This window comes from Gallus gallus, chromosome 1, assembly GCF_016699485.2.
Source record: "Gallus gallus isolate bGalGal1 chromosome 1, bGalGal1.mat.broiler.GRCg7b, whole genome shotgun sequence".
In the NCBI taxonomy this organism is placed as follows: domain Eukaryota; kingdom Metazoa; phylum Chordata; class Aves; order Galliformes; family Phasianidae; genus Gallus; species Gallus gallus.
Genome location: NC_052532.1, coordinates 116,193,807 through 116,221,553, shown reverse-complemented (window position 1 = coordinate 116,221,553; position 27,747 = coordinate 116,193,807). Strand labels below are relative to the sequence as shown.

General features: G+C 37.4%; 1 protein-coding gene across 2 annotated transcripts in view; it reads left to right on the top strand.

Annotated features, from left to right (window-relative positions):
* IL1RAPL1 (interleukin 1 receptor accessory protein like 1) overlaps positions 1 to 27,747 on the top strand; it is a 702,165-nt gene that overhangs the window by 657,570 nt on the left and 16,848 nt on the right. For both annotated transcript variants that reach the window (XM_425563.8, XM_046903219.1), the window contains exons 7-8: positions 13,130 to 13,262; positions 15,120 to 15,265. In XM_425563.8, coding sequence (XP_425563.3) covers positions 13,130 to 13,262; positions 15,120 to 15,265 — 279 coding nt within the window. The remainder of the gene's footprint in view (positions 1 to 13,129; positions 13,263 to 15,119; positions 15,266 to 27,747) is intronic.

Genomic DNA, 27,747 nt, shown 5'->3' with positions numbered 1-27,747 from the left:
GAAGATAATATCCATAAAAGTAGAGGTGCAATTGATCATTTTGTGAAAAGAAGTGGGTCAAAGTATATGTTTGGAGTTTTCCTACTAGATTACAGAAAGAATTGAATCAATATATGGGGCACACAGTGTTCATAGAGCATGGAAATGAGAAATATTTTAATTATAATTGGACAGAAGACGTTTATTCAAACTCTGTAATGAATGTTTCAATTTCTTCACATCAGCATCTTCTAGCAAATATCATCTCTACCCAATTAAAAAAAAAAAAGTCGGACTATATATAGTTTGCATACAAATTCATCCTTATTATAATTCCACTGACAACTAGAACTATGATGTTAGGCTTTAAGATTTATATATGTTCTGAGTGAATAAAGTTGGAATCTCTTGCAGTAGTAGTAATATTTGGACCATTACATACTACATGGATAGTCGTGGAAGAACATACATACATCTTTTTCTTCATCACAAGCAGCTAGATTTCACCATGATTGTAGATAAATGGCAGAGTATTGTTAGAAGATTAATGGAATGTTGCCAACACACTCTTTTCTTCCACATATTGGAGCTTCCTTATTGCAGTTAATGTGATTAGAAAATGTTTTCCCTAATTATTATCTTTACTGAATAGCTTTTCTAAATTTGCAAGTGCCTATTTTTTTTTCTACAAGAGCATGCAGAATGCACTGTGGCCACTAGAAGTCAGGAGAGAAAGAGCAGAGAAGGGAAGGGGAAATGGGAAGGGAAAGAGAAGGAAAGATCAGGGAAATTACAACTACAAAATAATTTCAAAGATATCTCTACCAAAATCAAGATTTCTAAAACAGAAAAAAAGTTTTAGGTGTGCGATAGGCATGAGAGACATTATTCTCTTCTCCCATGAACCTTATCATCCAATGCCTCCAGCCTATAAATGGTTATGTAAATGCTTAATATGAAGCATATGAGTCATCTCTTAGCTTACAAAGTGTTATGCAGTTTCCTCATGGCAGAAGTATAGCCTAGGCTGGAGTGATAACAAGGGTCCTTTTCACTAAGGTTTCACTGGCAGTTTGTTTAGAACCATCTCCAGTCTGTTACCATTCAAGCTTTTATTCTTTTCCTAATAAGTTGCACGTAAGTTTGCCCTACATCTTATACTGAATTAAACTTGACACCCTTTACATAAAAGCATTAATAAATCTTCCCTTTTCTTCACACTTCCTTTTGTAGCCTGCCAAAATGAGTAACCTCTTTCATAAACAGACGAAGAAATAGTGAATGAAGGAATAACAGTCTGAAATGTAATTAGTAATACTTGTTATCACAGTGACATTTACTGGCTTCCACTAATGGAGGATCCATTGCATTAGTTTGCATAAAATATATAGTAAGGATAGAAATACACTATGCAACACATCCTACAGTTATATCACTGATTCAGTTTAGAATGAGTAAGCTCTGGTATTGCAGAAATACAGCTGACCTCATACAACCTTTTGCAGCTATATTGCTTTCCATACTTTAGCTATTATGCCTGCACGTTTTTTCACTGTTTAGTGTACTCAAGACTATTCATTCATTCAACTGATGCTGGGGAGTCTCTAATGTGGAATCTCATTGACTTCCTGCCCTTGCAGTTTAATTAAACAAAACAGAGGACTAGAGGACAAAATTGCTTTGAGAGCTGGTGGCAAATAAATTAGGATGGAAATGTTAGTGACTATCCCAAAATTGTACACAACACGTGTAGCAGAGATGGAACTGCGTCTAAATTTCAAGGTCAGAAATTTCTGGCAAAAGATTATTTCACCCACATCATGTGGGCTTCACAGTATTTTAGCAGATCAGACATATTAGGTTTTGGAGTCAGTGGAGTTCCCCATGCTTACAGTGTCCTCATCTGGAATATGAACAATCATGCAAGGCCTTTTACACCTTTTGCAGTAAAGCCGGAAGTCTGCATTTCTTATCGGTCTACAGTTTTCATCTCAAAGGCAGCCTTGTTGTGCAATATGACTGGTATATCAGCCAGTGTTCTTGCTGAATCTCTGGTCTTGAGATGTGAAGAGGGAAGTCATACTGAAAGATGTGCCTTTGTGAAACTCATGCTTGGATTTCAAGGAACATTTTTCCAATCAGGAAACCATGAAAAAGTTTCCAAGGTCACTAATATAAAGTTTGTTAGCCATAAAACCTTGGAATTCTCAACTAAGTTGCTCTCCCTTATGAAGAGTTTTAAAGCTCCCAGAAGTAAAGCCCAACCCAGATTACACAGGGTTTTCCAAGCCTCCTCCTGCAGCACCTGAATTCCTGAAGTGCAAATCCTGGGAGAAATCCCAGCATCTTGGTTTAAAAGCCCAGCCTTCTTCTGGGACTATCCTGAGCTAACAGCTCTGAGGTATGAAAAAAAAATAAAAAAAATAAAAAAAAAAAAACAGGAAACCAGAATGGCAGTCCATTTTTATCAAAAATCCTGTGTCCTGAATACCTCTGCTCTTCCATCCCACTGCCTAAACTACAGAAATTTATTCCTATTCTAGTTCAGCGTGTCTACTCCAGTAATTGATCATTTATGGTCAGTTCATTAATAAATCTGTAAAAATTATGTAAGAGATACGTAGGAGTGTATTTTTTGTTTCTGCCTAACCAATAAGAAATAATTTGCAGTAGTAACTTTAAGTGATGTCCTACTTAGTCAAAGGAAGTGCTAAGTGCTCTGCATTCTTTGAATGTCTTAGGGGCCTGCAGGTCTTCAAACAGCTCATCTGCAATATCTTCCATGTCAATAGAATATATATATATATATTTATTTTTTAAAAGTGACATCTGAGTCACTAATAGCTTCTCAATAGGAATATCTTGAAAATGAACATTAAAAGCAGATTTTTTTTCCTCAAAGTCTTCATTTATGCAGAAAATGTCACGTCAACCTTTTTCTTGTGCCTTGTTGACAAATGCTCTTTTCAAACTTACATTTCAGTTACATTCTAATATGTAACACATGCTAATCATATTAGGAATGAATCATTTTATTCAGGATGGCCAACTGCTTCTCTTAGCTATCTCTAATTTGTAATGCTACTCTTAAAGCTACAGCAGGTTCATCTTTAGAATGAAGAAAAGCAGCTGCTGTCTGGCAGTTCCCACACATCTCTTTTACAGTGTTTTGCTGTGTTTTCTTCATGACTCCTTAAATGATGAAATTTTAAAATATCAAGTAGTCTTGAAGAGGCCTGGCAGATCAGAGCTCTCATATCAAGACTGAGGTGTAAGATGTACCTCTGTCTTAATACAGTTCAGGCTGCTCCTCACCTGAGCAGGATGCTCGAGTGTTCATCCTGCACCCATCTTCAGACAAGGAGATTTCTAGGATGGGGAGGAGGGCATGGGATGTGAAAGGACGACAGTGGAAACACAGAGCACCAGACGTGTTGAGGGCTTTTGCTTTGAAGATAAAAAACAATATCTCCCTCCCCCCAACTCAACCTTTTGCTGGAATCTTCTCCTTAGCTACTGCTGTGTTGGTTGGGAGGGGCCAGCAATCCTGCCTCTAAAAGGACACCTCATTACTGCCATCCAGATTCCTGGTATCCATGGAGAGGTCACATCCTAATCCCAATGACAAAACTCCTGCCCACACAACACTGACTTAAACATTAAAAACTGGAATACTTTTTACCAAAACACCTTACTGTACTATATGAGGATACAGGCAGAACATTTTAAAATCAATACTGTGCATCCTGCTAGAACAGACAGATAATTGCCAAAGAGGTCAGCCATATGACCCTCCTTTTAATTATTAGCACTGCTGTAGTTCCAAGCTTGTCAACATTTTCATCATAAAGCAAGGGCTGCTTTCAGGGACTGTGGCTCTGATATCTAGATGTTGACATTCTGCTATTGAGCACTGTCAGGTACAGCTGCTGGGACAGGGATTTTTGCTTTGGTTCTGTATGGGTGGCTGCTTTGTTCCTTTTTGTATTTGAATATTAAGAATCCCAAGTTAAGAAATATTTGTCTGCAAAAGTGGAAAGAATTTTGAAGTTTTTTTTTCCTCGTGATCTTACTTCAGCTACTCCATAGGACTTCATTTGGAACAAAGTGTGAACATCATAAAGAGTGTACATGATGCATTTAGGAAATTGGCTGAATATGCAATTATGCATTACTTTGTGCCTAAGGCCACGCATTTTGGTCTGTTGTATAAATAATACTCATTTTTTTATGTCTGTAATTACCATGTTTTAAAAGGGATGACATTTAGATGCCAAATGACTGAAAGTAAACACTATACTAAACACTTCCTAAAACTGCATCTTTGCTTAATTAATCAGTAATTGGTAACAGCACATACAAATTATTGCAGCACTAAAAGGCAAAGCCTTTAACTGTAACAGTATACTTTACATGAGAGTTATGCTAGTGCAAGAGTTAACAAAACCTCTTCTTCTGCAGACCTGGATTAAAACTCCAGCTCCATGTCACAAGTGACAGTGGGTTTGATAGCTCCATCATGGACAGATGTCCATGCTGGAAGCCATGGGTGGGGCATGGATTGGATGAGCAGTGGGGCTGCTATTCGTAGGCACCCTCCATCTCTGCAGAGAGCTGCACTGTCAGACACGCTGGCCTCCAATCTGTGCAATATCACATAATGCATTTTTGTCTCTATTCCTGTAACCAGCAGCCTTTGTACTTTACATTCCTACTGTCATTCATAGTTGCTTTCATTCCTTACTTTGAGGCCTGCAAAATAGTTAAAAGTCACAGTGTAACAACATTCTGCGTTCCTAGGGCTTTGATGAAGCAAGGTGAAATTTTGCTTCACTTTCTTCTCCATGCTTCTCAGAGCAAACAAAAGGTAACCAAAGCAAAACAAAAAATATGGTATTGGTGGGTGTGCAGAAAGACAAGGCTACATCATACAAACCAGTAAGGAAACTCACAACTGTGCCAGTAGTGAGGATTGATGTCCTGCTAGCTGACTTCAGGTATTTGGCTTTGTATGCAGGAGCCCTAAACGTCTCAGGATCTTTGTTGGCAGGGCCCTCCTCAGCGTAACTGTAGAAATTGCAAGTAAAGAAGAACAAAGGAGGACTATAGGCCCACAGGACTGCTACGAGAAGATAAATTATGTAAGTCTTGCAGTTGCCCGGATTTTCCAGCATTCAGGTCTCTCCTGAGAGAAATGTACAAGAAACAAAAGTAAACTGATGATTAATTGCTCTTGATGAGGAAATTATTTTTGAAAAAACGTGTTTTATGATGCTTAGCACTGCACCTGCTTCAAACATAGATGGGCACGTCTGGCTCTGCTTCTTCCTTTTGCATACCTAATCCTAGGTATGGCTAGGCCATTTTTCTGTCAAGGAAGTGTATCCAACCTAGAGCCAGACCTTGAGTAGGTTATATTCAGGAGAACAAGATTAACTGCCCCCTCTGGCATATGTGATGCAAGAACAGCACCGAGTTGGGGATCACAGGCCTTCATCAATCCAGAAAACAAGAGTAAGAAAAAGCACGTTTCTGGGGCTGAGGGCATTAGGCAGGCTTCGGTGTGAAGCAGAAGCTCCCATGAAAAGGAACCAGAGGGAAAAATTGTTGTGTGAGGCAGGAACGTGCAGCAAGAATTTGCTCTTCAGTGTTATTGTGCTCTTTGTATTGATTGTAGTTTCAGTGGAAATAAATAAGAGGCATTACTTTCGGAGCAACCTACATATATGTGACTTAAAAGCTGAGCATTTCCTATGTGAACTCTAATGTATCTAATGATTACACAAACACTACAATCTCTCTTTCCGAAACAGAGAAGGCACAGGTATTACAAAACCAGAGTAAAGCTCCATTTCTGTCTTTGCTTGCTAAGTGCTTAGTCCAGGGCTAAAATAGCCAGTAGACATTAAATAGGTGATAATTTGTATGTAAACTGAATTGCCAGATCTGTTCCTTAAGATTATTAATGCTGTTTAAGTGTGTTTTGACACAGAAAGTTGTTTGCTACAGCTCCCCAGAGTTAAACTATTTTGGAAAAAAAAGTGCTTAATTTATCATTATCTAGAATCCAGGACAGAGTTTGCCTTTCCCTCACATGGAAAGCACTGTACAGTGCACCTGAGCAGGAGACTGAGGGAAGGTGCTGGTGCTGCAGCTGGCTGCCATGATTGATGTTCAGTGCTTTTTGATGTAGACTAACACCCACAAGAGACCAAAGCAAAACGTGTGTGTTCTGTTCAGAAGGAGCAACATTTATAGCAAAACCTCCATGATAAGAGATTTAAATGGTTTCATCTGTTGTGTCAATAATCTTCAGGTTAAAAAAATAAATAGAAGAAAAAGTAAAAGAAAACATATTAAAGAAATTGTTTCTTCTTTCTACAGCTTTCATGGGTTAAAGAAAGCAAAATGGAAAGGACGTTATAGCACTGCAAGCATATTATACTACAAAATGATTGTGATTTCAGGACTCATGGGTGGACTGAGGTTTACCCATTATATACCAGTAGCTCCTTAACAGAACATGTTTAGTGATGCTGGTGTTCTGCCTCAGAGAAGCTGTCCAATTTCCACTTTCATTCTCTTGTTTTGACGTTGGATTTTCAATGGGAATGGAGAAAATGTGAGTTGTAATGGCTTGAAACTATCCTCTTTGAGTTGTAGAGTAATTCTCCCAGTTTGACAGTTTCTTGGGGGCTCCAAGCCGTGTACTGAACTCTGAATTTCTAGCTCTTCATGTATTTCTCATCAGTAAGTACTGATGGCACATCAGTACTGGAGGCACAGCAAATTATTTTAAAATTTTGCCTAATCTAACCTCTCTGAAATGTAAGATAAACAGGAAACCCTTTTTGCTCCCCTAGGAGTCTCCCAAAACACAACCCCCTTGTGACATGGAACTTCACAAAGCTAAGGTCATGAGAGGCCATCCGGACAGTCAGAGGTTGCTGCAGGGCAAAGGCACTCATAGGTCTGTGAACTATCTGCCTCACTTACAAGCTGTAGAGACCATTCAGGGTATTGTTTCCCATATAGGACTCCTGTATGCAAAGAGATCTTCATCTAAGCTTGTTCTTGTCATGTTGCACCACTAAAATGCAAAACTGTAGTACCATAGTCAAAAGCCGTATGGTCAATGAAGAATAAAGAAACAGAAGACTGAAGAATGCTAAGCAACGTGCAGTACAGACAGATTTAAACATAAATAGTTGTAAGACCATAAGAGCTGAAAAACAAGTGATGTTTGACATTTAAAGCCACCTCTTTGATATTTTTAGTGGAGATATTTTGTTATAAAGGGTATTTTCTTGAGACATATCTAAAAACAGCTAGGCTTTTAAAACAGAAATTGTCATTTGATCTGGCAGAGAGCACAAGAATAAAGAGTTAGAGAAATGCATTTGACTAAAACAAAAACAAAAAAAAAAAAAAAAAAGGAAAGGGAGAGAGAGAGAGAGCGCTTCTGGAGTAAAAGTTAAGCTTGTAAAGCAATTCTGGTGAATTTGCTTTTCTTTAGTGACTCTTGCTTTATGCTTGTGCAAGTTGTCTCCCACTCACACAGTACTTCTGAAGAGAAAAGAATGAAAAATTCTTACTGAACAGCTAATTTATCAGTCTGACATTACCATCTATCATGAGGAGAGCCCTGCTGTTAGGAAAATCAAGATTATTCATTCAGGGGTTTTGTTTCCTCGTGAATTGAAGGTTAGTGAGACAACGTACATATCTGAGAGATGTCCTGGGCATTTTAAGCCCAGAGTCCCATAGATCACTTCTTTCTCTGCAGTCTGCTGTAGCAGTCACTGTTCTCATTGACTGTCTATAGCAGTCCTGCTTCTCAAGATCCCATTCCAAGCAAAAGCAATTTGAGTTTCTTTTCCTTCACAGGCTGTGATGCAGTCCGTCAGAAAAGTTTAATACTTTAAGGTTAATCTGAGATCTTACCATGTATATTTCAGTATAGCACCTTATTAAGTACAACAGACTCAAACAGCTCAGTGCTGGCAGGCAACATGTAAGGAGTGACATACAGACACCTACATTGATTTTTGTACTGTTGAACTGTAATTCAGCAGCTGGAAGCCCTGTGCAGTACAAGGCTTTTCATGTGACAGTGAATGACTGCCCATGGGCAAATTAGTCTGGCCCTCTTGCTGAATGAGGGCTACTTTCTATGTTAAAAAAAAAAAAAAACCAGAAAAACTTCTAACGAGCAAGACAGAAGCTTTTCTTTAAAAAAAAAAAAAAACCTAAAAATAAAAAATTCAAGAGTAATTTTTAACCTTTTTAATAAGTAGTGATATCTACAAATTCAGAAGGGGTTCAAAAGCTAGAGTCTCTCTCTGATCTTGTTGCAAACCTTCAGATTCTTTTATCTTTTTATTTTGTATTTTATTTTGGAGGCCTGGTTGTGTGTACTCTGAATTTACATATTCGTGGCCTGAGGAACTCATTCAATATGTAAGTCCTATGCAATCAACTTTCTGCTTAGTGGCATAGCAGAATAGAGACAAGTCTATTAATGAACAGATATAGCTGTGTAATCACATCCAGCCAGTTTGTATCACACTTGCATGATAGTATTTAGTGTAATGACAATACCCAGCCTTTTCCAAATCTACATCCACTGAATTCTAAGGAGAGAAAAATTGCACATTGTGTCTTTGCAATTGTATAGATGTAAGACATGATGACTTGCCAAAGACATCACAACATACCACTCAGTGACAAGTTTGGAATTTATCAGTTCCCAGCTTGCAGTTATATTTCAGAAAACAGTATTTTATTTTAAAATTTGGCCTAACCCATTATATGAAAGATATGATAAGACAATTACAATCTGGTAAAAGAGTATAAGTTATCAAGATATGAAAATAGTCATGTGAACCAGTGGACAGCATAGCAGCAAGTGATGATTTGTGTAGGCAAGGAAGGAGTCTAGAGGAATCCCTGCAGATCACCATCCTTCAAGGGAAGATTTACAGGTTCCATATGATCAGGTATCATGGTTGAAAGCTGCCTATACACTTATTTTTCTTCTATTTCTTTTTAGTCATGTTTACAACAAGGCTTTCAGAAACTGCCTTAGAATGTGAAACTTCTTTGAAAACATGAACATGTTCTACCTACCTACCTGCTGGGCTTGGCAGATAACGCTGGCAATCTAAGTGGGCCATTGACTTTGTTAGGAGTATCCACTTCTTCAGCAGACCTAGGAATTAAGTAATTTTTGCCATCCCCCCACCTGGAAAGCTGAAGATATTTCGACAGTACTTTTTCCTCTGAAATGAACGGAAAGAATCTTATTTGTGTGTGAGAGATTTTGATTCCATCTGCCTTGACCTTTTACAATTTCATTTTGAAGTGTCAGTATTACAAATACATGGCACGCTTGTAAGTGTGTAGGTACTGTCTATGCGTAAATGCTATAATTGCTTTACATTGTACAATAAAACGAAGTCTCATATTTAAGCACACTTAACATTTCCACTCTCTTGGCCCTCAGCATTTCTAGATGTTGTTCATGGCTCCAAATTCAATTCTTTAACACATCTTTGAGAATTCTTTTAGAAAGAGGTTGAGGAAGGTGTCTGATAATTATCACTGCTTCAAACAAAATCATTGCATTTCCCATGAAGAATCTGTTGAATCAGAAGTTGGAGCTGGTGTCATCACAGTGTATGATAGCTTGTATGATTAAGAGTGCAAATCAAACTGCCCATACAAGATGACATTTTGCTAACCAGAAAATATTCACTTTTTGCTAATTACAACTAGCAGGTTCTTAGCAAGCCAGTGTTTTTAATTAGAGCTTATACAATAAGAATTTGTTTTGATTAAAAAAAAAAGATGTTTTGAAGTTAGTCAGTGCCCTCTCGTGGACAGAGGTTCCCAAAGCATTAGTTTACAAAGTGCCCCAGATGTTGCCTATTAGCAAAAATGGGCACAAACCAGCATGTTAATCTGCCGTACGCGTTTGTCTGCTGCAAGGAAGTACATTTTCTTGCCGCCCGTCCTTACACTCCAGTCTACTCAAAAGGAGATTGTGCAACAAAAACTATTTCTAGTTAAAATAGCAAAGACCTTTGGGTTAATTTAGTTTGAACTCATCAAACTAGAGTTGACAGTGAGAATTTATCACAGGAAACAGCAGTAATATTTAACAATATTTATTCCAGCTTCTACAAAAATCAACTCGAATTTTCAGAAATAAGGATGATGGAAAAATGCTTAATTGAAGCTCACATTTTAGGTGTCATTTTACATGTCTTAGTGGTTTTCTTTCAAGGTCAAAACAATGGCGTTTTGCTGAGAAGCTCCAAAGTGTCATTTTCCTATTTATCCTTTCTTGACTTTTTTAATAAATGAATGAATTTAAGTTGCATTTAATGACTCTACTCTCATGACTCTTGGCTTCAGTCTGTTAAAATTAACTAAATAATAGTAATAACAAACTTAACAAGGATCCCGATTGAGACAGAACATTCTTAAGATTTTACAGCATCTCACCAAAAAGGTGATAGAGAGATGGATTTCCCTAGTAGTTCACTTAAAATATGTATTTAAATCCCTTCAGGGTGAACTATAAAACTGTAATAATCCAGCATTCACAGAAAAGTTTAAATTAATGACATAAAAAGCATTGTACATAGCCACTCAACAAACATTTACAGTTCTCAGTTCTACAATTTTTTCAGCATGGAAAACACACAGGAAAACATTTGCTTGGGGTAAACTGTGAATGATGCCTACAAAATGGCTGACAGGTTGTTTGGTACACTAGCTTAAACACAAAACAAAGTAGCTATTGTATTTATTTACTTAAATTTTAACTGCTTTCTAAAAATCTGCAGACTTCTCATAAATAGACTGCCCATATAGAACAGCCAAACTGCATTCTAAACTGTTTTTCTCTGACTGCTCACTTCAAAGGTATGCTTCTACTGAGAAATAAAGCCTTAGCATACTCACACTCATGTGAAGGCAGCCCTGGAGCAGGGATCAAGATCTGCTTCTAAAACACGCTCTCTGTATATAACATTGTTATTCAGGAAATCTTTACTCATTACTTACATGCACCTACAGCTGTAAGCATCTCTGCTCCAGCAGGTAAGCTCTCACTGCCCTCTGCTAAGTGCTGTGAGCTCAAGAGTACAGACCTCCTCGTTAATGGTCACAGCTGGTCATTAGATGATCACTGAATCTTTCTTGATGACCTACTAATGAACTTCCCACTGGCTTTTTGCAAAGATTGGTCAAGGTAGACTGTATAGGTAATTTATAGCTGAACACCTGGCATGTTAATGGTCTTTGCTCAGCAACTCTAATTGATACAGTGCTATTAAGAGGCAGTACATCCTTCCCAATCAATTTCTCAGGTGAAATATTTCATGTTGAAAGGAAACTTTGGATTTTGTGTTTAAAAAGGTGTTCAAATATTTTATTTAGGGAGAAAAGTTCTTTAAGAATTTAAGAAAGTCTATTATGTTACAAAGGTTGTGGGGGTTTGGGGGTTTTTTGTTTGTTTGCTTTACATTTCTCCCCTTAATATTTTTTTTTTCCTTTTTAACAGAAAGAAAAAAAAACCAACCTATGTATGTTAGTATTCGCCTGTTAGTCTTAGAGGCCTGCACAGCATAAAAAATCACCTCTTAGGGGGTGCCTGTTAGCTGTAAGAACCTGGAGACCTTTGATGGTTCAGGATCCATGGTGCCTAATCTCTGTGAATCCTGGATAAATTGGCCAGAAACCACAGTTCCTACAGCAGTGATCTTAGCACCTCCTAAGAGTCAAAAAGTTTCTGCTGTACCCTGATTTGGTAGGAAAGCTGCAGAAAAAGCCCAAGATGTGGCAGTGATGAATTAGATAGCACTCTTCTTTCTGATACTGGTGTCAGCATAGGGGTTATCCATTCATCACAGAGCCCTGCTTCAGCTTTAATTATGCAGGTGCCTTCTCCCATTTTGAAAGTGATTGGAGCTGTGGTTACTAGGCATTTCACAACATTGAACATATGCTAGACTGGATGACTGTAGCCAATATATTCATAATCCTTCATGGTTTTGTTTTTTCATTTCATTTCCACATATTTGTGTATTATAGTTTATATATGCTATGCGTTTGCTCTGAGAAAGCAAGTTTGCATCTACCTAAATGTCCTGGGAACTATTGAGAAGTTTATCACATCCCATTTATCACATCCTGTTTTTCATGCTCTTGACTCTAGTTAATTGGTGTCATAATGATCATCTCATTCCCTGCAATTGGCTTCAGAATCAACAAAATCTCTCCAGAGCATAGCACTTTCTGAGCTCTCCCTGTATAGCGACCAAGGAATTGGGTTTCTAGAGAGGTGTACTGACCATTCAGGAGGTGATGTTGTAAGAAGATGGTTTTGCAAAGAGCAGTCCTGTCCACTGCTCCAAGAAGCACGGAAAATATATTTAAAAGAGTTTTTGCTCTCTCTTTGAAGATCTTCAGCTTATATTTAGCAACTTTGCTGTGAATGATATTAAATTGTCTGGTTAACCAGAGATGCAGGTTCATACCTTTTGATTATGAATGAGGCCTTTCTCTCCTGTTTTCAAGTACTGGTACACTCCTGTCTCCTTAGTAGGCATTGCTGAAAAATGATATTGTACCAACTGTAGGTAAGCTTTATTAAAATGATTAAAAGCAGCTCAATTTCTAATGTGATTCTGCACCTTTTGTGGTGTGGATATGAGAATTCAAGCCAGTTAGAGGAGTCAGATTCTTTCATAGAAAATCAAAAATCAGTTCAGGTAAGACATATTTTATAATTACTCATCTTCCTGTTATACAGCATCCTGCATTTGTTTCCATATTGAAAATAATAATAATAAAGTTCAAATATTTTTAGAGATTTGAGAAAGCATACAAAATCAAATCCTGTTCTTATGCAACGTTCAAACTCAATTTAAACTCAATATTATTGTCTTTATTTTCAGGAAATACAATGAAAACCATCTGCAAGAAAAGTAGATATATAATAGATATATGTTTGGACATTTCCAACAATGATTGGAAATTGGGGGTCTTTACAGATGTACATTACTTAAAACAGTTACTGATTCAAATATGAATCTTTTTTGTAAATTTTGAAATAACATATTTTCTTTCTTTGTAAAAGGGGGTTCTGCTAATCTAACCTGCCGAGCTTTCTTTGGATATAGTGGAGATGTCAGTCCTTTAATCTACTGGATGAAAGGGGAGAAGTTTATTGAAGATTTGGATGATAGTCGAGTCTGGGAAAGTGATATCAGGTAAAAAAAATATATATATATATATATAGTTTCTTAGTCAATATCTTTTTTGACAGTTAATGTAGTAGTTACTATAGATTAATTCAGGAACATTTGGGGTTTGGCCCCTTTTTTGCAACATTCATTTAAATTTTTTCAATTTCATTTGTAGAGAACAGAAAAATATACAAAGACCTGATTCAAAGAGAGCTGCAAGAACAGAATGGTTGCCCAACTAGTGTCATAATGACTTTTCCAAACTGGGAAAACTACCGAAACCAGTAGCACTAAGTTAGTAAATATTACCAGTAGTTACTGAGAAAAAATAAAAGTAAATATATCAAGAAAAGTAGGTCAAAATAAGTATTTTAAAATGCAGGCTCTTAAATAAATGCTGAAGTCTGACTTCTCTTTCTGAATGTTTTGACTTTTCTTCTTCTAAGAAAGAACTGAGTTTCCTGGGATATTATTTGGCCTGTGAGATCCAAACCTCCTCTTGTGTGGGCTGGTTATAGCTGCTGAAATATTTGTTATAGAAAGGATCTGGTGATTCACGTCATGTACTTTTCCTGTTTCTAAAAGTGTTATCTCATTTGGATACTGAGAAAAAAAAAGTGTTTGTATTGTGAATAACATACTCGACGTAGCTTTCTAACTCCAATATAATGTTATTACTTGGATCTAAAGAGATTCTTTTTTTTCATTTATAATTCTGTGTGTGTCTATGACTGTGTTTGTATATCATGGATAAACTCAGAGATGTTGGAAAATCTAATCGTGTACTATCAAGAAAGTTAAATAATCAGAGGTGTATTGTATCTACAATGACTGTCTATAATAGAACTATGAGCTTATTTTCACCTGAACTTATACATAAGAGTTTACTACTTCATCAGAGGACAAAAGTCACGTGCATTTTCAGCTTTTGCCTGGACTATTTCTGTATTAAGGGAGAAACTTCCTTTACCACATTCAGGAAGGCCACATAGATATTCAGGGTCTCTATGTCCCCAGATGTAGGCAAAATTGAGATACATTTCATCAGTGTACGTCAAGTTCATTGTATAAATTTCAAGATCAATACACTAAATAGCACAAGACAACTAGATCAGCTACATTTCTTATGTAAAAATATTCATAAGCCTTTCAACCAGACTTGGCATTTTGAAAGCTAACAAAAAGATGACAAAAACCTCATTACCACTTTTTTCTTTTGTGGACTTAGGACCCAGAAGACTAGACTGGCTTTCACGTATTTTGTCAGGTGTGAAGTAAGGGAGCAGTGTGTAGAAGTTTCTCATTTGCTTCTCCAGATTTCTAAAACCACTGTTGATATTGATAAGGGGGAAAGCAACAGGAAGACAAGTAGAAAGTTATGCTGGTCTTTGCTTTTCTATATCATCTGTCTGAATGAGTGGCATCTGGCATTCTAGCTTATTCTACTGACTTACAATACTAAATTTTATAATACATTCAAGTAATATTTTTTTCAGTATCCAAACTGTGTGTTACTCAAGACTACTAGTATCACTCTAAACCTGAAAATAACTGTATTCACTTTTTTCTGTTCTAACATTTCAAGACTCTATATACTACTGATCAGGGTCTCCCATCAGAGTGTGCAATAATGTGTTATAAGTGTGTGTATCATCGTATTTAAATACAATTAACTGAAGCTCTCATTAACATTTACAAAACTAAACCTCTTCATTAGAAGTGAATGAGAAAAGGGCATGATACAATTTAATTAGGATTTCATAAAACTGTAGATAAATTTGAAGCCTGAGAGTTGTGAATTGTAAGTAGCACTATTATGTCATTATTATCTAATCCTATACTGTGACAACAGCAGAATAGCAGATATGATTTCTTTTTTAGGGTTCTCAAGGAACATCTTGGGGAACAGGAAGTTTCTATCTCATTGATTCTCAACTCTGTGGAAGAAGGAGACCTCGGCAATTATTCATGCTATGTTGAGAATGGAAATGGACGCCGGCATGCCAGTATTCTCCTACATAAAAGGGGTAAATATACATCTTTTCCCCATTAAATGATGCATTGTAGGGGAACCTGACTACGTTTGTAAAGCTTCCTTTTGATGAAAATGTTAGTTTTGTTTTCCTGAGATATTAATAGGTAATGATTGTTTTCCCCAGGCATTCATATAACTTTCAAAATAAAACAGAAATGTTGCTGTTAATTCTGGTTGTCACTAGGATAAACACAGTAACACCTTTTAATTATATTTCTATTGCAGATGCATTTAATAATTCATGAACTTTAAAACTAATGAAGACTCAGTAGAGAAAAAAATAGTAGGAAGTTAAAGTTAATAAAACCAGAATCATTTCTGTAAGAAATAAAATCAAATATTAAACAACAACAACAACAACAACAACAAACAACCACAAATAAATTCTATTTTTATCAATGTAGACACATAATGTAGTCACCTCATAGAATCCCAGCACGGTTGAGGTTGGAATGGGCTTCAGATCACCTAGCCCAACCCCTACCCACGCAGGGTGCCTAGGACCATGTCCAAGCAACTTCTGAAGATCTCCAGGAGATCTCCAGCACAACCTTTCTAGGCAGTCTGTGCCAGTGCTCTGTCACCTGCACAGTAGTGAACTTTCTAAAGTTCAGACAGAGTGTCCTGTATTCCATTTTGAGCCAATTGCCTCTTTTCCTGTCACTGGACTCCACTGAGAAGAATTTGTCTCTGTCCTCTTTGCATCCTCCCTTTCAAGTATTTATACATATTGCTGATTCCCCTGAGCCTTATGGTCTCTAGACTGAACAGTCCCAGCCTTTCCTCACGGAGGAGGTGCTCCAGATCCTTCATCATTTCTGTGGCCCTTTGCTGTGGTTGCTCCAATATCTCTCTTGTACTTTTGGTCCTTGAACTGGAACAGTTTCACTGTGTAGAGGGGAAAGATCACTTTGTTCCACCAGTTGGCAATACTTTGTGTAATACATTCAAAAATACAATTAGCTGTCTTTGCTGCAAGGGCACATTGCTGCCTCATGTTCAGCCTGGTGCCCACTAGTACCTCCAGGTTCTTTTTTCCTTAGATGTTTTCATGCAGGGTGGCTCCCAGCACATACTAGTCCCCCGGCTTGTTCCTCCGGTTTCCTGTCAGCACATTTCTCCAGCCTGTCCTGTTGCCTCTGGATGGAAGCACAACCTTCCGACATATCAGTCTTTCCTTCCAGTTTTTTGTCATCTGCAAACTTGCTGTGGATACACTCTGTCCCCTTCACTTTTATCCTCAATGAAGATGTTTAACAGGACTGGACCCAGTATTGATCCCTGTGGTACGCTGCTAGTTACTGTCCTCTCACTAGACTTTGCACCACTGATCACTACTTTCTGGGCCTAGTTTTCTATCCACTTCACTGTTGGCCATCCAGCCTGTCAGAGTTCCTACGTAGTCTAACTGTGGATCTTTTCCTTTTAACATTTGCGTAGAACCACTGTTTTTGAAGTGAAGACAGAAACACCTAAGGATCTCCCTATTTCTACTCACCGCTCACATTCTGTGCTGTCAGTCTAATGTCCACAGAGATCTCCTGTGGGGATAATTACAGAGAGGAGGAGAGTCTCTCACAAAGCAAGATTCCCAGATTCTCTTTCTTCACTTTACTTCCCAGACGATGCTCCACATGCCTAGGCTTGATGAATCATCCTTCTGGTTTAAGACAGCAAGAAATAATCAGGAGTGTCCATACTTTGCTTTCATTACCATGCTTTTTTTAGACTGTAAAGGCAAGCAAACTAGGTTCTTACTATGGTACTGAAAAACTTATGGCATCTCAATTTATATCACAGCAATGATGTCTTCCCTCCTTTTCACCCTGCAAGATGCAAAATCTGTCAAAGTTTAACAGGGAGCCAAGATGCTGTGATTCATTTGTTTAAGCATGTGGGCTTTTTTGTACCCCCAGTGAGCTGAAAAGAAATAATTCATGGCTATTTTTTCTGAACTCTTCTCAATGATTCTCAGGAGATGTGGATGTAATTGCTAGATGTTCCACTTAGATAGGCATTTGGCATATTTTCTTGGATGGACTGAAATGGAAAATGAACTTAAGTAATTGGAACTTAAAAATTTACCAATTGGTAGCCACATACCCCTATTTCAGAGCAAAAATTTAAAGATAAATAAAACAAAACCGCACACAAATCAAATGTGTTGTCCTTCTTTAATAGCGATGTAATTACATGAAGTGCTGAAAACAGAATTTTAAGGCTTAAATTACTTGAAAACCAATAATTAACTAACTGACTTGTCTTAAGTCATTTGTTGATGTTTAGTCCCTATTTTCCCTTTCATACAAGCAATAACATCAAGATTGACATGGCACATAGCCCATTTTTGTTCTTTTAGATTTTAAATCTATCAGTGTGCATGCATAAATTTTGCAGGGCTCCTACTTTTTCAGAGAAATCAGTATGTGAAACTCACTACAGTTGCCTCATGACAACATACTTAAGAGGAAGTAATCTCACTATTTATTTGCATTTATAAATAGTAAAAATAGCAAAAGCTCCTCAAAAAAATTAAGTAAGGCTGAATCTGGAATTGTGATTTAGAATCAAAATCTGTTGTGCCCATAAAAAAAAAAAAAAAAAAAAAAAAAAGATACCTGTTACAAGCCTTCTACATACTTTGCATGTTGACAACTCTTTTGGTGAAATGATAAATTAACCATGACAGACAGAAATGCAAGCTCGTCTCTCAGGTCTCCTAGGAAGAGGAGCTTTGTGCCACTTGCTTAGTCTCCTGCATATCACCATGACAACATTTTGTTTTAGGTTTCCCTGTTTAGATCCACATTTAGTCTCTGCTAGGAATGAGTTAGCTGTTTATTAATTTCTGAATATTAGCTCACATAGAACAATGGGGGCCTAATATGAGGCAAATTGGCTTTCTAAACACCAAGTTATTAGTTTTGGATTGTTTTCTAGTTATAGATTTCACTTTTTTTTTTTTTTTTTTTTAATCCAGTATAAGAAAGCAGAAATGATAAATCCCAAATTTTCACTATTTACCTGAAGAAAATTTAATAATTACTCATTTATCATACATGGCACATTATCACTCAGATTGATAGGAGCAAAAAAGCAGGAAGCTTTGTAACTGAACAAAGAGTGTTCTTGTGAAAAGAGGTATTTAGGGCTAAATGCTGCAGTGGGTATTCAGGTTCCAAATTTAAGCCTTTCAACTGCCTTTCTGCCACAAATCCAACTGTAAGGTCTTGCACATGGGTGGTGGCAGTACAAGTACTATCAGTACAGACTGGGGGATGTAAGGATAGAACATAGCCCTGCAGAAAAGGACCTGGGGGAGATGGTGGATGGCAAGCTGAACATGAGCCAGCAAGGTGCCCTCGCAGCCCAGAAAGCCAACCATATCCTGGGCTGCACCAAAAGAAGCACAGCCAGTAGGCTGAGGGAGGTAATCCTGCCCCTCTACTCTGCACTGGTAGAGGCCTCACCTGGAGTACTGCATCTAGATGTAGAGTCCTCAGTACAGGATAGACATAGCATTGGTAGTACATGTTCAGAGAGGGGCCACAAATTGATCCAAGGGATGGAACACCTCTCCTATGAGTACAGGCTGAGAGAGCTGGGGTTGTTCAGCCTGGAGATGAGAAGGCCCTGAGGAGACCTGAAGCTGCTTTTCAGAATCTAAAGGAAGGCTGTAAGAAAGAAGGGGACAGACTCTTTAGCAGAGACTGTCGTGATAGCTCTGAGCAACCTGATCTAGCTGTGGTGTCCCTGATCATTGCAGGGGAGCTGGACTAGATGGCTTTTAAGGGTCCCTTCCATCTCAAGCAATTCTATGATTCTCCACAAACTTGAAGTTCCAGCTTGACCTGTTGGATATGTCTATAATTGCACGTCCTGAAAGGGCAAGTGGTTGAAAGTCTGAATCCCCAGGAAAGACCTGCATGAATCTTCCTTACTCTTCATGCCAGTGAGTCTAGCAGGGAGCCATTCATCTTACACATGAGCAAGGAGCTCATGGTGTTCCCTTCACACACCAACACCTGGAGTATGCAGCCAGGTGAGGGGGCTTCTGCTTTCTCCCTGATTCAGCCCTGGAATAAAAATCCTGAGCCTCTCATGTTCTAAGAGAAAGCTCACAGACAGGTGCGGGAAAATCTACCCCAGGTTAGGAATCTGGCCCCAGAGGAGATCCGGGCTCTATGAGCCCAGTCACTGGCACTCTGCATTTCTGGCAGTGTAACCCTGATTTTCTCCTGGTCTTCTCTTATGGTCTGACTGCCACAGGATAAAACCTATGATCAGTGTTTTTGTGCAACTGGCTAGCCAGTTTTAGACACTGGACTTTCCTCAAATGCTGTGCATAGGGGGATTTAATCTGCAGCCGGAGGAGAGGAAGAAAAGCATTTTAAGCACAGGAATGTCAATAGAGAAGAACCAACACCCAGGAGATCTAACTTTCATTTTTATCCTCTGGCTGTTGACCAAATTTCTTTCTATCAACTTTAAAGTAATCAAGTTTTTTTCTATTTTGTGTGAGCAGAAAAATCCACCTGTTAAGATCCAAGACGGATTTTGTTACTTTGTGATGATAGCTGTCATGGATCATCTGTAGCATTTACAGGTCAATCTGCAACCAGAAAAACTACCAGAATTTAATTTTGAGAGTAATACTGACAGCTTCTAAGCACAAATTTATTAATGACAGACCACACGCTGAAGGTGACGTAAGGTGTGAATCATAGGTCTATGTCTCTCCTATAGCGAGGACTCCACATCTGGAGTACTGTGGAGATGTGGAGCCCTCACTACAGGAGAAACATCGATCTGTTGGAGTGCATCTGGAGGGGGACCACAAAAATGATCCAAGGGGTGGAGCACCTCTCTTGAGAGGATGGACTGAGAGAACTGGGGCTGTTCCGGCTGGAGCAGAGAAGGCTCCGAGATGACGTGGTAGTGGCCTTTCAGTATCTAAATGGGGGCTGTAAGAAAAAAAAGGGGACAGACTCTTTAGCAGAGGCTGTTGTGATATGAGAAGGGGAAATGGTTTCAAACTAAAAAAGAAGAGATTTAGGTTGGATACAAAAAATAATAATAATAATAAAAATAAAAAATAATAAAAAATGAGGGTGGGTCCCTGGGCAACCTTATCTAGCTGTGGTGTCCCTGTTCATTGGCAGGAGAGTTGGACTAGATAACCTTTAAATGTCCCTTCCAATCCTTCTAAGGATTCTATGATTCTGTGATACACTGCAATTCTGTTTTTCCACAGGCTTTTAATTCATGAAGACAAACCTTCATATAATAAATATAAATGTAATGCATAATGAGAGACAATGTTCTTCTACAATGTTATATCTTACAAAGTATGACTTTCATGCTGGATGAAATCCCTTGTGGTCTCATTTAATTATAAATTCAACTGGAAATCCAGATTATTGTTTAATTTTGTTATTACTTTTTTGAAAATTCTTGTTTGCATATTTGCAACTGAAATGCTGAAGCAAAAATAATCTCAAATTCTATATTATCATAATGTTTATTTTAATTATATTTTTAGAAGCTAAATAATATACTTACATTTCTCATGGAATAGCCAACAAACCTGAGAACAGGTTTGTTTTATGGTATGCAATTTTGTCAAAGTGTCCCCTTAACTTTCTTCTAGTTTTCTCAGTGCTGTTCAATTTTCAGTGCTGTATATCTTATATACTGGGTTTATTTTCCACTATCATTGAGTATCTATGAGGTTCTGTCATTGAGCAGTTGAGTAACTGAAGGATGATTAAAACAACTTTTTAGTTTTTTTATGATGGAAATAAATTTAAATAAAATAAATTGTTACGAGGAAGAGATTTGTTCTGTTTGAATTTGTCCATGAAAATATATGTTTTAAATGGAAGCAAGTTATGCACATATAAACATGGCATTAATATTTCCTTTACAATTTAATAGCAAATTCTGAATAGTAGGAAACTCCAAATTTTCTTTCTCCAGCTTTTAATGGTAATGGAATTGTTGACAAGCACTTCAAATTACTGTATAATTCACAAGATATTGTAAATCTGTTTTATGAATTAAGATCTTGAAAAATAAAAATTTTTGATCTCATGAGCATTTCCAGTCATTAGATACAATTTCTCACAGTAGTAGTCATGTGTGACAATTAAAAGAACCATCAATTCTCTTCTGACCTCTGTGAAGAAACCTCATTTTACAGTTCCCTTTGCCATAATGCTTCATGATGCTTCTGAAATTTCTGAAGCGTCCATATCACATGAGATACAAGAGAAAGGAGTTTCATATTGTAGCTTCTGTTAATTGCCTTTAATTACTTGAAAATTTGAAGCAGGAATTTTAAGAGCAGAACTCTTAAGTCTCAGTGGATTCAAAACTGCTCTGAAACTCAGATCCACATGGTTTGTTAAGACCTCACACACATGTATCTTCCATCATATAATGCATTCAGCTTTTAGTCTGCACAGCAGGAAAAGCTCTTATGAGCTCTTCTCTGCATTTGAGAATTGAAAGTGAAATTTGATTTGATTTGATGGGAATTGATTTTCTCCCCTATGGCCATTGAAGAAACCTACAGGATGTCTTCTGCTGAGCAGTACAAAGATTCAGTTGCTCAAGAAGCTCATGTCACTGGGCCAAAAATGTAATACATCCTGCCTTCTTTTCCCAAGCCTAACCAAAGATGACTGCTCTTTTTACACTCTATATCTCATCTAAAATCAGTAAATTAGCTAAGTACTATTGAATGGTATTGGACAGATAGTATTCACAAAACTCTTTTCTTCATCAGGAAGATTTTGTCATCCTTTAAAAACTGGAGTAAGACATCTCCAGTGAAAAGATTAGTCAGATTACTAAACATGTGCCTAAATCCAGCTTTCCTCTGAAGAGCTGTCATGCAAGTTGGTTGTTTAACATATTCCTTTTTAAAACAGCTTTTGTTCCACTTTTGAGATATGTTCTTTTTATATAATGTCTATATATATAACTTCAATTCTAACCTTGATTAGCAAGGAAGAAAATATTTTAAAATAAAATGTCACAAGTTGTTTTATAAGCCACACGGATGTAAATTATTCATTAATGCTATCCTTAGGAAGAAATGTAAACAGCATGTTTTATGATTTTACATCCTTAGAACTTGGTACTCTATTTTCTCCACATTTTAGCACCTCCCAGTGCTTCTTACATTCATTTCTTTCAGCAGATCTAAAAGAAGTAATGGTGTGGGATGTTTGATTTCTGTACTGCAATAAGCAAATAGAAGCTCTCCTAATCAGTAATATTTTAAGTCATACAAAATTTACTTATTTGGTAAGCTAACTAGAGATTATTGTAACTGAGCATCACAATGATTTTTTTTTTCCCTTCAGTTTGAAGTATTAACTGCCTTTAAAATGAAGTGTTCTGTATTTAAATCTAGTATACTTCAACGCTATTGCAGCATCTATGTTTTTTCCAATTTTGTCTTTTCTTGGGCTAACATACTCAAGACTGTAATTATTCTTCTGTTGGGAACAGGTATCCCACACTTCTCAGAAGGAATAAAAATGTCATCACTAGGAATATAATAACCATTATCATACATGATTTTCTCTGTTCTGGTAGCACTGAGAAATTCAACAGAACCACAACTTGGATGTGCTGCCTGTTGTACCAGTGAATGGGTTGACATGATTCCAATCTTCGATTGGCGCTCATACATACGTACATATATGAATAGGGAGTATATAGAATCATAGAATCATAGAATTTCTCAGGTTGGAAAAGACCTTAAAGATCATCGAGTCCAATCATGACCTAACCATACTACCCTAACTCTAACAACCCTCCACTAAATCATGTCCCTGAGCACCACATCCAAATGGTTTTTAAAGACATCCAGGAATGGTGACTCAATCACCTCCCTGGGGAGCCCATTCCAGTGCTTAACCACCCTCTTTGTAAAGAAATATATTATATTTTGATCTAATAAATAGGGTGAGATAAATGAGCTTCAATATTTCTAATAGATAAAATGAAGCTACTGCATTGAAAAACATTAAAAAGAAAACCCACCTGTAACTTAAATTACCCGTCTTAAGCGAACTCTGCAGACATCTACTGTCCTGTGTGACGCTATGCTGGCAGAAAGTGTATGCTTTTTGTTAAGAGATGATTTCATGATCAAGCTAATGAACACTTCAAGTCTGCTACTCCAAATCCATGGGCATCAGAAGTGTTATTGTCCTACAACATTTGTCAGTGGTTACTCACAACATTATCCATAAAGCAATCTTGGTTCCTTAAATACAAACAGATTTATTTGGCACTTTGAAACAAATGAAAAAAATCTCAAAATGTAGGAAATTGAATATACATATACATGTATGCACACATGCATGTATATATATATACATTAAAGAAAAGAAAAAAACAGCATACTTCTCAATTCTCAAACTGTATGTTCCTTTCTTCGTTATATCCGTCTACTATCTACTGCTGATGTGTGAAATTAAATTCAGATGAATAATCCTTTGCTAGCTGGCCTCCTCGTTCCTTTATGGGAAACACACCTCTCTGCAGCCAAATCTACATCTTATGATGCATCTCTCCCAGTTACCAGTATCTGCCTTTTTTCCATTCTCTCATAGAAAACAATAGCTGAGAGCTTTAGTAAGCATCATCTTTAACTGCTCCCCTTCCTAATTATATCCATTATCTCAATTAATTATCTCTTAATAATTGAAGTCTAGGAACCTATATCTAGATAAACTGAAGATTGAATCTAAGCAAGCATTTAGCTTTATGAGTGAAACTGTCCAAGACAAGCAGAGAATGAATATGAGTCTAAGCACAAAGTTACAAAGATTTAAGTGTGGAATAACGTGAAGTTCTGTGAATAGTCCCATTGACTTCAGAAGGATTACTTATAGTCTGTGAAGTTAAGCAATCTGCGTGATTGCAAAATTGAAACCTTAGATAGACTGTAATTGGATTTTGAAAAAGATTCAGAAATTGAATACACAGCTATAAATCACACATCCTCTAAGAGTTATAAATCACTGAAAAGGATGCTTGAAATATAATTATTTTTCTTAGTAGCTCAGCTGTATACAGGCTAATGAATAGAATAAGATTAATTTTAAATTATCACAGATCATTAAATGTAAGGTCTCTGAAGCACATCATATAAGTCACAAAATATGAATATCGAAGGCACCCTTTTGTTTACATTCTTGTAAATTAAGATGAGTGCATTACCTGTGTGGCAGAGAGAAAGGAAGCTTAAAGAAATTAGATCCAGGTGAAGATCAAAGATATGCTCTATAATTAGGGTAGGATCAGTATAAAATGAGTACATTTATTACCATCGCATCATGCAGATGTTTAGAGAGGACATGTACTTTGTTTTAATTAGCTGTTTCTTCCTTTGGCTTTCCAGGCCAAAGCCTCCTGAGAAGGAAAAAAAAAAAATTGTAGCCATTGGTCAAACTGCTTGTAACAAATCTCATTTTAAATTGAAGCTATTTATTCAGAAACCAATCTAGAACTACAGCAGTAATCAATGTGTTTTCCCTTGGAGTAGAACTGTTCCTATGCTACCAGAGAACTGTTGTTAATTGTCTGTAACTAAATGATTGCTGTGCTTCTGAACGTAGCTCCTCAGCACTCGCTCGTTTGTTGTGTTTAACAGAATGCTTGTCCCCCTAAGGGTTAGCCGAGTAATTTTCCTCTACTACTTTCTACATTTGGTCTTGTCTCCTTAAGGAGGGCAAGGTCTGTAATTTGAGCAACGTAACACAGAGGTTAAATGGGTTTTAAGAGGTTTGCACTTTTTGTCTCTCCCCTCTGATGTGGTAGTGTGCTGAAACTGAATCTTTTTAGCATCCAGCCACGACAGGAAACCTGTGTTTAAGCAGGAAAAGCAGATCAAAGGCAGTGCAGTGCCTGCTGTAGCAGTCATACTCAAATTGTAAAGCAAAAGACAGAATAAGGCAGCACCAAAAAAATTCATGTTATTACAAAGGCTCCTCACACTCTGTCCTTGCTATGACACGTTTACTATGCCCTTGCTCTCACACACGTAACCTCCACAGGGCACACCTCAGGAATAACCTCTCCCAGGAAGGAGTCCAAGTACTCCTTCCCACTTCACACAAGGAAATCCAAGACACGGGAAGGTGAATGGCAGCCATTTGAGGGGCCAACACCAATAGCTAGACTAAGTCTGCTGTTTCTGACACCTTCAATTCCGTGTAACACACAGTGATGCTCTTCAAAAAAATCCTGAGGTATACAAAGCCAGCTAGCTTCCCTGTACAGTTTAGCAACCTGGGGAAACACTAGCTCAAGGCCTGAAAGCACACAGTTGCATGTGGCACAGTGTCTAGGCTAATCTGTGCTGCCCTTCACAGCGCCATGCAGATGGGGCTGTACCAGTTGTGGTCCTTTGGGGGCTGGCTTAGGCACTGGCACAGTGGGATGTAAGAATATAGCAGTCTGCTGGGCTAATAACTGTGCCTCTGCCTGAGGGCCTGATAAACATCACCCGAGACAGGGGGTGAGCATGTGCTGATAAACTTAGCTCAGCATGGATGAAAATACCAGCTTGCTGTACTCGAATGGTATAGCAAGAAACTGACTTTGCAAACAAATCTGTTTAAGAAAGACCCATCTTACCCTTCTTGTGCTCATCAGTGACTATGGTGCCAGCAGATAAAAAGGAAATTTCTAGAAACTTTTGGGGTGAATTGAGAATTTTGTTTCCTGCTTGCTTATCTAGTAGATTTAGGATAGGTTCATATGTGTTCAAGTAAACTTTATCAAAGAAAATATACCAGAATAGTCTTGAATTATTTTATGGGGAAAAAGCAGCTGGGAGGGCTTCTCTGATAGCAGAAGTAATGCAGTCCATTTATTTGATTTCATGCACAGTGTTAGAGAACGAGTAACTACCTGCAGTTATTTTTTTTTCATCTCAAAATCATTAATTTAGCAAAAACTTCTGTTTTGCAGCTGTAAAGTTTCCCCTCACTTTTAATGAGTCATAACAGCAGGCATATAAATAGAGTATTTGGTACCTAGCAACCCAACGTATTAAAACCCTTTCTCCTAGTCCCTACTGAACAGCTGCATCACCTGTAGTACAAAATGATAAACAGGTTATAGTAAGCCCAGAGTAATTTCCATTTCCATTGATATTATAAAATACTGTATTATTTGTCTATGCAAACAATTTTTTGTTGGCTGTTTTTAATAACATTTCCCTCTCTGGACCAGAAGAGTATTAAAAAAATATCTAACACAAAGGAGTTTCTAGCACAGTTTTTGAAAGAATGACACAGGATATAAGTACTTCTTTATTTTATTTTATTACACTTTTAGTGTCTCCTAGAGAGCAATGAAATCTTCTTACAGTTGCTTCAAAATAATAATAAAAAAAAGTGTGTAATTCTCAATAGTTGTAGTCAAAATAAATGGAATTCTCACATTCTTCTATAGCCTTTTATTTCTCTAATTGAATCATATTGTGTCAAGTCTGCATAACCACAAAAACAACAACAAAAACCCAAAATTAAACAAAACTTAAGCCTGTTAGTTGGTTACATCAGGGCTATAGTGCTTCATTCAGACAGATGCTTCAAAGAAATTTGATTTCTTGGCATTTCTTAGCACTGAGCAGTATTGGAAAAAAATATAGGGGGTTGTAAGATATGCCATTTATTACTTAGATCCAATTACAACATTGCTAACAACATCCTCACACTTTTTGTTTGTTGCGAGTTGTCAGTTTCCTATTGATAACGAAAGTAAAAACAAAATGGATGTCATGTAGCTGTTTGAGTTTTCTTGAGCATGCCATGCTTTAGACAGGGAGAAATGAAGGTCCATGATAATACATAAATTATTCACTGATAAGTGACTCCACTGAGGAAGTTACGGTTAGATGTGACTACATTTGACCAGAGTCCCTGTCCTTAGGAAGGGAGCTACATGACATGATCTTAATCATGTCAATCTCCATCCCAGAGTGCAGCAAAGGGACCGGGGGGTGCCCATGGTCTGAATGATGATGTCAGAACTGACAAATTGGGATGGTTTGTGATTACTAAACGTAAGCCAACCCTACTTGTGGAAAGAGTGGAGAATAAAGATGAGTTGCAGATCATTGGGAAACTGTGTCAAAGGTATTAGCAGATATCTGAGATGTGTGGCTTTGGAGTTCCTAGGATAATTTATCTTCACATCCCTCAAGCTGTTTTTCCCTTTGCTTTTTGTTTATTTCTGCTTGCTTTTCTTTGGGGAAAAAAAAAAAAAAATCCCTAGTTTAATCTTACCCAGTAGACTGAAATTCATCCAAAACCTGAGCTTTTTATTATTTATGTGTGAAATAAGGGAGGGGATATGTTTTCATTATAGTACCCCCGCCCCCCCAAAAAAAACCATTCACCTCTTCTTTCATTGTAAACGGAATGTCAATGTTTATGTGCA